The following is a 10,533-nucleotide window of genomic DNA, read 5'->3' as shown; positions in this document are numbered from 1 at the left end:
TGTATCTCAGTCAGTCTACCCGTTCTGCTCCCCACTCTGTCCCTCCTGAATCCTCTCACCCCCCCAGCCCCCCATCTCTGGCCTATACCCCAGCTCTTGTATGCATAAATAAATAAATCTTTAAAAAAAAGAGAAAGAAATAGAGACTATTGATAGAGGGAGCAGCTTTCAGAGCCCACGGAGATCTTTTAGACGCCCCGCTCAGGTAGGGTGGAGTCAGTGGGCGGGCCTTTTTTGCTCCCCATTCCCTCATTGGCCAGGGTTGATCACATGACCGCCCACAACCGCAAAGCAGGCTGGGAAAGCGAGTATCTGACGCGTTCAGCTTCTTGCGTGGAAGGCGGTACCTGCCATCTTGGAGCAGGGTGGGGGAGAGGCTGCCGGGGAGCTGGCCGCGGAGCCTGCCACACCCCCTTCCCAAAAATGCCTGATAGGTGTTTAAGCATCTAACACAAATGAGACTCTGCCTCAGACTAGTTTCTTGTTAATCTTACATCTTAGTCTCTTATCACCCTTGTCTATCACATTGACTTTCTCAACATACCAGTTTTAGGTTTCATTGATTAATTTTAATATTGCTTTCATGTCTGCCTTCCTCTTTCTTAATTCCTTAGCTTTTTTCCCTTTGGTTTGTCTTGTGGACTTTTTCTAATTTTTTTTAGGGTTTTTATTATTATTATTTTTTTTAATTTAAATTTTATTTTTAAGGGTTTCATTTTTTTTTTTTTTTAAAGGGGGAGCTTATTTTGTTCGTGGTAAGCTTTTTTTTTTTGGTATTATCAAAGAATTGAAGCATTTAAGGTTGTCATTTCTCATCCAAGGGAGGCTTTTGGTCATACCCCCCAGGCTTCTTCGTAGAATGTTCTCACTTGTCATTTGATACTATTTGATAGTTTGCATTTTAATGGCCTTTGTAATCCAAGTGTCATTTAAATAAGAGGTTATTTTAAGTGTGTAGAAATTTGGGGGGAGGATACATCAGCTTTTGAATTGATATCTACTCCTACTGTATTGGTATTTTAAAGAATATGTTGACCAACCATGGAAGTTTGCCTTTAAAGAAAGGGCTCTGGGGCCTCCCGGGTGGAGGAGCGGTTGAGCGCTGGGTTGCAAAGCTTCCCGCAGTCTCTGCAGCACCGGTTCGATCCCCGGGTGCTGGCGAGGGTCCCACATGGCGCGCAGACCTCTCCTGCCACCCGCTGCTCCCCTCAGCAGTGTACTTCATCAGTCTGCCTGTTCTGCTCTCTGCACTGACTCTGGTGAATTCTCTCACCCTCCCATGCCTCTGACTGTACCCAGTGCTTGTATAAATAAATTAATTAATCTTTAAAAAAAAAGAAAGAAAGAAAGGGCTCTGAAGCTAGTAAAATGACTTGGAAAACTGTAGTCTACTTCAAGTCCACCACTTTTTTTTTTTACCATGGGCAAACTGAGGGTGTAGTGACTCATGGGAAATGAAGGATTATAGCTGAACTATTATAACCATCATTCTGGGTGGTCTTCACTACCCACCACCCAAACTCAACCTCTCCAGGAAGACTGTCTTGAAAATTTCTGGGCAATCTCTCTAGTGGGTTTTTCCTTCCCTGCCTGCACTCTCTACCGAAGCCTGGCATCTGCCATCACCACTTCTGACCAACACCAAGAGTCTCTCTTCAAAGGGGCATCTTGGCTGGGTGGGGCCTGAGGCTCAGACCCTGCAAGAAGAGGACTTAGAAGACACATCCTCTCTGGCTCCAGCTCTCCACCCCTTCTCCCGCACCCCTGTTCCCATTGTAATCATTCCTTTGCGAGGCATTTTTTTGTGGCTAGAGAAGGGAGATATTTTTAGGGTTCTGCAGATGATGTTTGAGAGAGAAACAGCGTGGTGGGGAAGATATCTCCGAAACATGGAGGACATAAAGGGGCATCTCTGGTTAAACAGGGGAGGGGCAGAAGGTGCTAAAACTCTGAGAAATCTGGTCTTTCCCAGTCCTGTGCATAAGTAGCTGTGCTTCCAGGCCTCGGTGATGGAGTGGGGTGCAGAGAGGAGGGGCCGTGCCCCACAGCTGTTTGGTGCCCCGGGGAAGGGCAATCTTTGGCTCACTGGGAAACTGGGCCCTTAGTTACAACCTGGGGGGACACAGGAAGGGCCTGAGACCCCAACATCAAGCAGTGGGTGCTGGCGGCGCTGAAACTGGGCATCCCTGCGCATGCACATAGGGGTGTGAGATAATCTTGGATGGGAGGGGAGCTGGGGTGGCCCCTGGAGGTGACAGGGCTGGCGGTGGTGGAAGGAGAGGCTGACACGCGCATGTGTTAACGGGGACATTTATGGCCTCTGCAGCTCTCCGACAGCTCGACAGCTCGGTGGAGGAGTAGGACCCGGTGGGCTCGAACTCTAGGGCGGCGGGAAGCAGAACAGGAGGACTTCGGTCTGGTCCAGTGGCCTCTCCGGTGGAGAGCATCCTCTGCTCTGGGGCGGAGACAGGAGGATGCGCAGAGAACTCTTCTCTGCCCAGGATGCCAGGGCCATGCTGCTACCCCAGGACTGCGGAGGAGGAGGGGGCACAGGGGCGGAGGAGGCCATCAGGGAGGTAAAAGACTGTGTTCCCAGTGCCCCCGCCCCTCCCGTCGCCGTGCCCACGCCCCAGCCTCCCCGCGGCCCCACCAGCCCCTCGCTCAGCCTGTGCCAGGTTCGGGTTCTGGAGGGTGACGTTGGTCCTCTGCCTGGGAGGGAGGTTGACTGTGAGAAGAGAGACAGGTTGAAAAGGAATTCCGAGGCTTCCCCGGGGTGGCCTGCTGCCATTGAGCAGCATTCGCCCCAACACTGCCCAGCAAACCAGGGGGTAATCTGAAAGGAGAGTGTGGGGGTATCTGGTGGTGATGGGGCTTCTGATCCTGGAAGCTTCAGGTGTGAGAAAGGGTGACACTACTCCTGATTCAGGAACGTGGCTTCTGGGAGTGCCTGGTCATGTGGGTGAAACCCTATCCTGCCTCAGAGCGGAGGCTTCTGGGGATACACAGTCTGATGGAGAGACTCCAGGAGCCCCCGGTCTGATGGAGGAGACCTGGTCCCTGACTCTACGAGCCCCCAGTCTGATGGAGGAGACCTGGTCCCTGACTCTGGGAGCCCCCAGTCTGATGGAGGAGACCTGGTCCCTGACTCTGGGAGCCCCCAGTCTGATGGAGAAGACATGGTCTCTGATCTGGGAGCCCCCAGTCTGATGGAGGAGACATTGTCCCTGACTCTGGGGAGCCCTCAGCCTGATGGAAGAGACATGGTCCCTGACTCTGGGAGACCCCAGTCTGATGGAGAAGATATGATCTCTAATTTGGGAGCCCCCAGTCTGATGGAGGAGACATGGTCCCTGACTCTGGGGGGCCCCCAGCCTGATGGAGGAGACCTGGTCCCTGACTCTGAGAGCCCCCAGTCTGATGGAGAAGACATGGTCTCTGATCTGGGAGCCTCCAGTCTGATGGACAAGACATGGTCTCTAATCTGGGAGCCCCCAGTCTGATGGAGGAGACATCTGACTCTGGGAGCCCTCAGTCTGATGGAGAAGACATAATTCCCACCACCTAGGAAGCTCTACCCTAATGAAGGAGATGACCCCTAGTTCAGCTTGAAGGATAAATTCCACCCTCTGATGGCAGAAGTTCTGTTCTTCTTACTAGAATGCAAGGGATGACATATGGCCTGTTGGCCAGGCCCTTCCAGCCTGGTATACCTGCTCCACCTTCACTTTGTGCCTTGAGTCCCATGGGGGAGGTCACCTCCCATCATGAGCCCATTTCCCCCATAGAAGAGGCAATATCTCTTGTCTTAGGGCCCACTTGTCTAAAGGGAAAAGAGGCCCCAACCTCAGACTAAGCCCCCTCTTTTAAAACATTGTCTGGTGTACCTCTCACATGAGAGAGAAGGCATGGAGCCCTCAGGCTGATGAAGGAGGCCTAGTTACTCCTGGCCTGACAGAAGAGGTGTGGGCTCCATTTGGGGGATCCCCCCAAGACAGATGGAGGAGCCAAGTCTCCTTCTTTCAGTCTTAGGGGGAGGCATAGCCATCCTTGACCTCCAGTTCCCCGACCAATGGAGAAAACAGCCCCTGTCTGAAAGACGCTCCCTCCACCCGTCCCGCACACTCACGGGCCACCTGCAGCTCCACTTGCAGAGACTCCGTCTTGCCCTGCAGTGTGACGGTCTTGAGCGTGTAGCGGCCGGCGTCCGTGAGGTTCAGCTTGTGCACCAGCAGCGAGCAGTTGGTGAAGCCCACCTCCCGGCCCGTGTGCGCGGGGCCTGCGATCCAGTTCCCTGATGGCAGTTGGCTGAGCAGCCGGTTGGGCTCGGAGGCAGGCCCGCGGTACCACGCGTAGACCAGCAGGTCCTTGGGGTAACCTGGAACGGTGAGCATCACGTCCTGGCCCTCCGTAGGCTTGGTCGGCACGGGCACGATGGTCATGGCAACCGCTGCCGCTGGGGAGAGTGATGGGGGGCTGTGTCAGCTGGGCCTGCACTAGGCACGGTGACCCCTCCCATCCCCCTGCCAGCCCCTCTGTGCCTCCCCACTGGCCGGCGCTTCCCCAGGTGGGTGCTGGGAAGGAGACAGAGGAAGGAGATGACTTTGTGCGGCAGTGGAGGCGGGTTTTGTGGCCAACTACGTCTACTAGGGAGCTGTGTCTTCCCCCATCAGATTGGGAGACCCTAGAGGGTGGGGTCCATCTCACCCCTACCTGGAATCTCCTAGACTTTGGGGCATGTCTCTCCCCTTACACTGGAAGGTCCTAGAAAGTCAGATCATGTCTCCTCCATCAGATTCCCAAAATATGGGAGCCAGGTCTCCCCCATCGATCGTTGGGAGCGTATACCCAGGCCGTGACTTTTCTGTCAAACCCAGAGGCCTCAGTATATGGGCACTATAGTACCCACAAGATTGAAAGATTGCCAAGAAAGGCCTGGGGTCATGTCTCCTGCATCTGGTTGGAAATTTCAGATTTTGGGGCTGGGCCCTTCCAATAACGCTGGTGACCGCAGAAGTAGATGGATCCATGTCTACCCATCAGACTGGGGATTCCTAGAAAGGAGGGGGGACCTGTACTCCCCCATCAGATTGGGAGTACTGCAAAGGTGGGTACCGTCTCCCCCATCAGACTAGGAATTATGAAAAAAATTCCATGTCTTCTCAAGACCACATCTCCCCAGTCAGAATGGAAACTCCTGGGCTGGGCGGGGTCTCCTCCATAGGGCTAGGCGCTGGCTGAGGGCGGGTGTCAGGTACCATCCCTGCTCAGAGGCCATGGAGATGAGGTACGGCCTCTTCCCTGGGACAGGCCATGCTTCCCTGTGGCGGGGCCACCTCTGCCAGGCGGAAGCCATGTCTCCTCCATCAGAGCAGTCTCCCCGGGTCGGGGCAAGGTGTCTCCCTTTCCTTGTCTCTCCCTTGGCACTGGCCACAGTTCAGCAGACCCTCGGGGGTGCAGTGCCACTCCCTGCACAGGCCCGAATGCCTAGGACACCCCACCCCCCATCTTGATCTGCACAGACAGGGCTAAGTCCACCCCCTGTCTCCTGCCAGGACCCGCTGCCAAGATCCCAGGTGGGTGGGGCAGGAGTTTCACTTACCCGGGGGATGTCATTTCTGCTTTGGGTGAAAGAGTATCCACCCTTTGGATGAGACCCAGCCTGTTCGTAGGAAGGAGGGACGGGAGAGGGAGGGAGGGAGGAGAGGAGGGAGGCAGGGAAGGGCTGTGCCCTCTGTCCCCAGGGGATGGCGGCCCCTTGGGAAGAAACCGAGGCAGAATGAATGAGGCCCTCCTGCTCAAAGCCACCATCCCCAGGCGATGAGAAAATGTCCCCTGAGGTTCCTGATGCCTGTGAAAACACCAGATGCGCCTCCACTACCTCCAGCCCCCAGGTCTTTTAAGGACAGAGGCAGGAAACAGTGCCTCTCTGCTGGGGTTTTTCCATTTACCAACAACTGGTCTGATTTTCTCTTTCTCTCTCTCTCTCTCTCTCTCTCTGTGTGTGTGTGTGTGTGTGTGTGTGTGTGAGAGAGAGAGAGAGAGAGAGAGAGAGAGAGACATGTGCTCTGTAATCTGGGCCAGATACTGGATAATTGAGTCGGCTGCACACAAGTGCAGCTGTCGTGGGTCCAGCTGGTAAATTTAGAACAGGGGCGCCCCCACACGAAGGGACCTCTGAATGCTTTTCCACGCTGCTGCCCCACAACGTGGGGCCCGTGGCCCACACCTCACTTTGCCACCCCTCAGGGAAGAGTGTGACTTGACCTGTGTTTCCAGGTGTCAAGGTAGGAGCTGTCTCCTCTTCTGGATGAAGAGGCATCCACCCAATATGCTACCTTGTCACCTGGCCAGTGAAGGGCTGACAATCTCGAACTTTCCAATCATCGGTTGGACAAATGGTGGCTCCACTGTGTATGCGGGGCCGGGGGGTGGGTGGTGGCGGGCAGCCAAACCTTCACAGTCCAATAGGGCCTCTGTGGGGAGGGACCAGGCTGGGGGCTACTCACCAGAGAGCTTGACTACCACTGAGGCGGATCCAGAAAGCAGGGTCTTGGGGTTCTTAGCAATACATGTGTACGTGCCCTCCTGGGCGGCTGTCATACTGCTGATGTTGAGGTGGTCCAGGCCGTTCTTTAGGGCCCGCCCGTTGAAGGCCCACACGTATTCTGGCTCTGGGCAGGACCGAGATGCGCACCACAGGGTGAGGGACGTGTTGAAGTCGAGTCTGATGGTGCAGCCGGTGCGGGTGGTGGAGTCCTGGAGGATGGCCACCCGTTCTGGGCCAACTGCGAGGGCAGGAGGGAGAAAAACAGGGCAGTAGGGGGAGAGGGCAGCTGAGGGGGGCGCCTGGCTTTCTCTCCACCGGACTGGGTGCCTGGGAGTATCTGGGCCCAGTGGAGGGAGAAAGCCTTGGCCTTTTTGAATCCCACCTCCACCCCCCACCTTTTTTTGCTTTAGGGGCTCTGCTTTCGCTTATCAAAGGAGGGCGTTGAGCCAGACAAAATTTCAAGATGTTTGAAATCGATGGCTCCGTTTAAAAAGATGATGAAGAAAGAGAAGGAGAAGCAGCAGCAGCAGCAGCTTAAGGAGTGGTTTCTGATAGCCATTCCGTGTCTAAATTCTAAGGCTCCAAGTCGATGTTTCTAGAATCTAGAATGCTAAGCTTCTAGACATCATGGTTTCTAAGGTTCTAGAATCAGGTGGCTCTAAGGTTTTCGAATTTCACTCTAACAATAAAACAATTTCTGCTTCTAGGGTTTCTAGGATTCTCAGAGTCTAGAATTCAGCACTTCTGAAATCTAGAATTCCCCGATGGGAAGATTCTAGGCTCTAAGGTTTTCTACATCACTGGCACTCGTGTACCTTGGCGGTTGGTTTTCCCGGATTCCGTACTGCAGATCTGCGGCCCCTGGGAATGACTCCATTCTGTTTTTTTATTTTATCAGCAACTCTCTCCCCACTTCCCACCACTCCCTTCCCGCCTCTCTTCCCTACAGCTATTGCTCCAAACCAAAGGATTATTCCACTTCTAAGGTGGGTCTCGGTCCTTCAGAGATGGGTCAAGAGCATCTGAAGCGGGATCCCGGTTCCTAGCCCAGCGTGGCCTACTCACTCCCTGGGTGTCCTTGGGCACCCTCGTCTGTCCTCAGTTTCCCCACCTATGAGGTCCGGCGATTGGGCATCTCTGCCGGGGCCAGGAGGACTCACAGTACACGGTCAGGTTGATGGGCTCGCTGCGGCTGACACTGACTGGGTTCCAGACCTCACACTGGTACGCTCCTGCCTCTTCCCTTCGAATTCCGTGCCGGGTCAGCACCCGGCTGTCTGGGGACAGGCCGAGGCGGACGGCGATGGGCAGGGCGTCACCATTGAGGAACCAGCGGACCTCAGCAGGGCTGGGGCTGCTGCATACCAGGTGCAGGGTGTCTCGACGCTCCACCAGCTCTGTGCTGTTGGCCATGATCACAGGCGGGGCCAGGATCTCTGTGGGCAAGAGACAGAGGGGGAGGGGGCCGGGCACCGCCTGCTCCCAGGGACTTCCCCTCCCCAGGCCAGGGGTAGGCAGGGTCCTGGTGGTGCTCTGGCACCCCCAGCTAGAGGGGTGAAGAAGGGGTTAGCAGGCGGGTCTAATCTGGGAAGTCATCCTGAAGGAGGTGACTATTTTAATGCTATTTTAAGTATTTTTTTTTTGAAGGGGGGAATGGTTTTAAATATTTTACATTTCTCTCTCTCTCTCTCTCTTTTTAAAGAGGGATTGAGAAGGAAGTGGGGCGGCCCCATTGGGGTAGAGGGGTGTCTGGGGGGTGTCTCACCATAGACCCGTAAGTGTCCGTAGCCCACCTCCGTCTGAAACTGCCTGTTGAGAGTCTGCAGGATGTAGATGCCCGAGTGCCTGGACAGGGCGCCCTGGATGTCCAGGCTGGCGTCGGGGCGCACTGCCTCCTGCCCGGTGTGCTTCGGGCCAGGGGTCTCATCGCCCGTGCTCACGATGTAGCTGACCACCAGGTAGGCCAGGCTGAGTGTGGGCCCTGCATACCAGTTGTAGGCAAGCAGCTCCCCTGACAGCCCGTGGACGACCAGGGTGACATTGTCCCCCTCGGCTGGCTTGGCAGGCTCCGGGGTGATAGAGATCTCGGCCCTTGTGCCCAGGAAGGCGGCTGAGGAAAAGGAGGGATGGATGAAGCTGGCCCCACCGATCCCCCTCATGTGAGGGAGGAGGAGACTTGGCTCCTGGCATATAGTAAGTGCTCAGTAAGCTGAGTCAGGCACGGTGCCTGGGTCCTGGGGAGAGGTGCATGCTGAGGAGCGTGTCCAGTTTCCAGCACACAGCTCAGGGCAAACCCGGAGCTCACACTTGGCCTAGGGATCCTGGAGATTTCACTGGACACAAAAGATTTTCCCAAACTGGGTCTTACAAGGTCAAGTTGGTTCATCCAGCCCAGTGAATTTTACTTTTGCACATTAGAGGTCAGGGCCTCTCATGCCCACCCCGTCCCCAGCCCCCGCCCCCAACTTTCCTCCTCTGCTTCTCTGCTGCTGCTGCAGAACCACAGCCGACCTTAGGCACCTGCTGAATACACTCCACCCCTTTTCTTCACAACCCAGCAGCTGGACTGGACTAGCTGGTCAGGGCTGTTTGGGTTTGACTAGCGTGTGTCCCCCGGAATGGGTGGCCATGTTGGTTCTCATGGAAGAAGTCCTTACATGCCCAGCCTGGTTTCTAGTACTTTCCAGGCTGGTAGAGCAGGGTGAGGAGGGAGGTTTTGGGGTCTAGTGTTCCACCCTGCCACTTTCTGGCTGTGTGACGCTGACCAGTTTTCTCATTTGTGAAGTGGGGGCCATGAGTGGGCCCTGGCAGGGTGGTGGTTACACCCAGAAAGCGTTGAAAATAGCTTCTAAGAAAAGCTGCTTCTAGTGACCTGCGAGGGACCTGGTGCGTCAGGCCCATTTCATGGATAGGGAGACTGAAGCTGAGAAGGCATCTGCCACAGCCACATCCTTTGAGAGGGGCGGAATCCTCTGTGATCAAGCTGCCCAGCTCAGTGAGGGCTTGCTGCCTGCATGAGGCGCCCCTTTCTCATAGCCCAGCCTTAGAAAATCTCCTCCCTGCAAACCTCTTCGGGTGGCTGGCCCTGCTCACCCCCATCACTGGCGCCTCTTGGAGGGGCAGATGGCCTGGGTAATGCCAGCCGCTCTCCCTCCCCAGCATGCTGGACCTCGGCCCTCACCTTCTCTTTCCCTGGTCTGGGGATCCCCTCCCTTCCCAGGCCTTAGTGGAGGCTGAGGTTCTGGGGGGCTCCATTCCCCGGCTCACCACTGAGGAGGAGCCAGCCGCACCCGGTCAGCACCATCTTCGGCCCCCAAGCCGGTCTTGGAGACAGCGGTGCTGGCGTCCAGTTCCGAGACCCTTCCTGGTTGGGGCTTGGCTCTGTCTGGCGAGGGATCTGGGAGGGTTTGGTGATTTGGAGCCGGGGGAGATCACCTGAATTTGGAGGGATCGAGTCACCCAGGATCTGGGGCCCCATTTGGGTACCTGAGCAGGTGTGGCAGGTTTGGGCCAGGGGCCACGACCTGGCCAGGCCTCCTGGGGCGCTGCCTAACCTTCTTTGTGCCCGGGGCCAGCCGGATTCGGTGCCCGGAGAAGAACCAGGTCGCCAGGGAGGAAGAAGGAGGGGGCAGGGGAAGGTTTCAGGGCAGTTTTTACCCACAGCCCAGGCCTGATCTCCGTGGTGAACTTGGGGGTGTCACTGTGGAATAAAACCAATAAACAGTGACGGCCATTTTCCCACCCAGGCGTGTGACCTAAAGGTGTCATCTCAGTGAGCATCACAGCACTGATGTCAGACCCCCACTAGCAGATGGGGAAGGTGAGGCATGGGCGGGCGGGTGGGGGTGCGACCATCCCAGGTCCTGCAGGGAGAGGGGATCGAAGCCTGCTTTTCCTGCCAGAAGCCACACAGCAGGGTAGGAGCTGGGTGCCATCTGCTCTCTCTGGGACCCTGTTTCTTGGTCGGCTGCCCGCAAGGACTGAGG

At 55.9% G+C, this 10,533-nt stretch overlaps 1 protein-coding gene across 1 annotated transcript; it reads right to left on the bottom strand.

Moving 5' to 3' along the window:
* Positions 1-3,430: 3,430 nt before the first annotated feature.
* Positions 3,431-9,851, bottom strand: CEACAM16 (CEA cell adhesion molecule 16, tectorial membrane component). The gene is made up of 5 exons (XM_037518169.1): positions 9,815-9,851; positions 8,313-8,657; positions 7,708-7,983; positions 6,507-6,785; positions 3,431-4,453 (listed from the first exon to the last, which is right to left on the bottom strand). The coding sequence occupies exons 1-5, from the start codon at positions 9,849-9,851 to the stop codon at positions 4,026-4,028; spliced, it is 1,365 nt and encodes a 454-aa protein (XP_037374066.1). The 3' UTR covers positions 3,431-4,025.
* Positions 9,852-10,533: the final 682 nt, after the last annotated feature.

Source organism: Talpa occidentalis, unplaced genomic scaffold, assembly GCF_014898055.3.
Source record: "Talpa occidentalis isolate TD23 unplaced genomic scaffold, MPIMG_talOcc4v2.1 talOcc4.17, whole genome shotgun sequence".
Classification (NCBI taxonomy): Eukaryota; Metazoa; Chordata; class Mammalia; order Eulipotyphla; family Talpidae; genus Talpa; species Talpa occidentalis.
This window is presented reverse-complemented; position numbering and strand designations above follow the sequence as displayed.

What these genes read in the sequence shown, in the direction of transcription:
- CEACAM16 (XM_037518169.1), bottom strand. Translation starts at nt 9,851, where the DNA reads ATGGTGCTGACCGGGTGCGGCTGGCTCCTCCTCAGTG. An exon ending in CATCAACCTGACCGTGTACT is followed by an intron (nt 6,786 to 7,707) that starts GTGAGTCCTCCT and finishes CTGCCCTCGCAG; the next exon opens with TTGGCCCAGAACGGGTGGCC. An exon ending in AGTGGTAGTCAAGCTCTCTG is followed by an intron (nt 4,454 to 6,506) that starts GTGAGTAGCCCC and finishes CACTCTCCCCAG; the next exon opens with CGGCAGCGGTTGCCATGACC.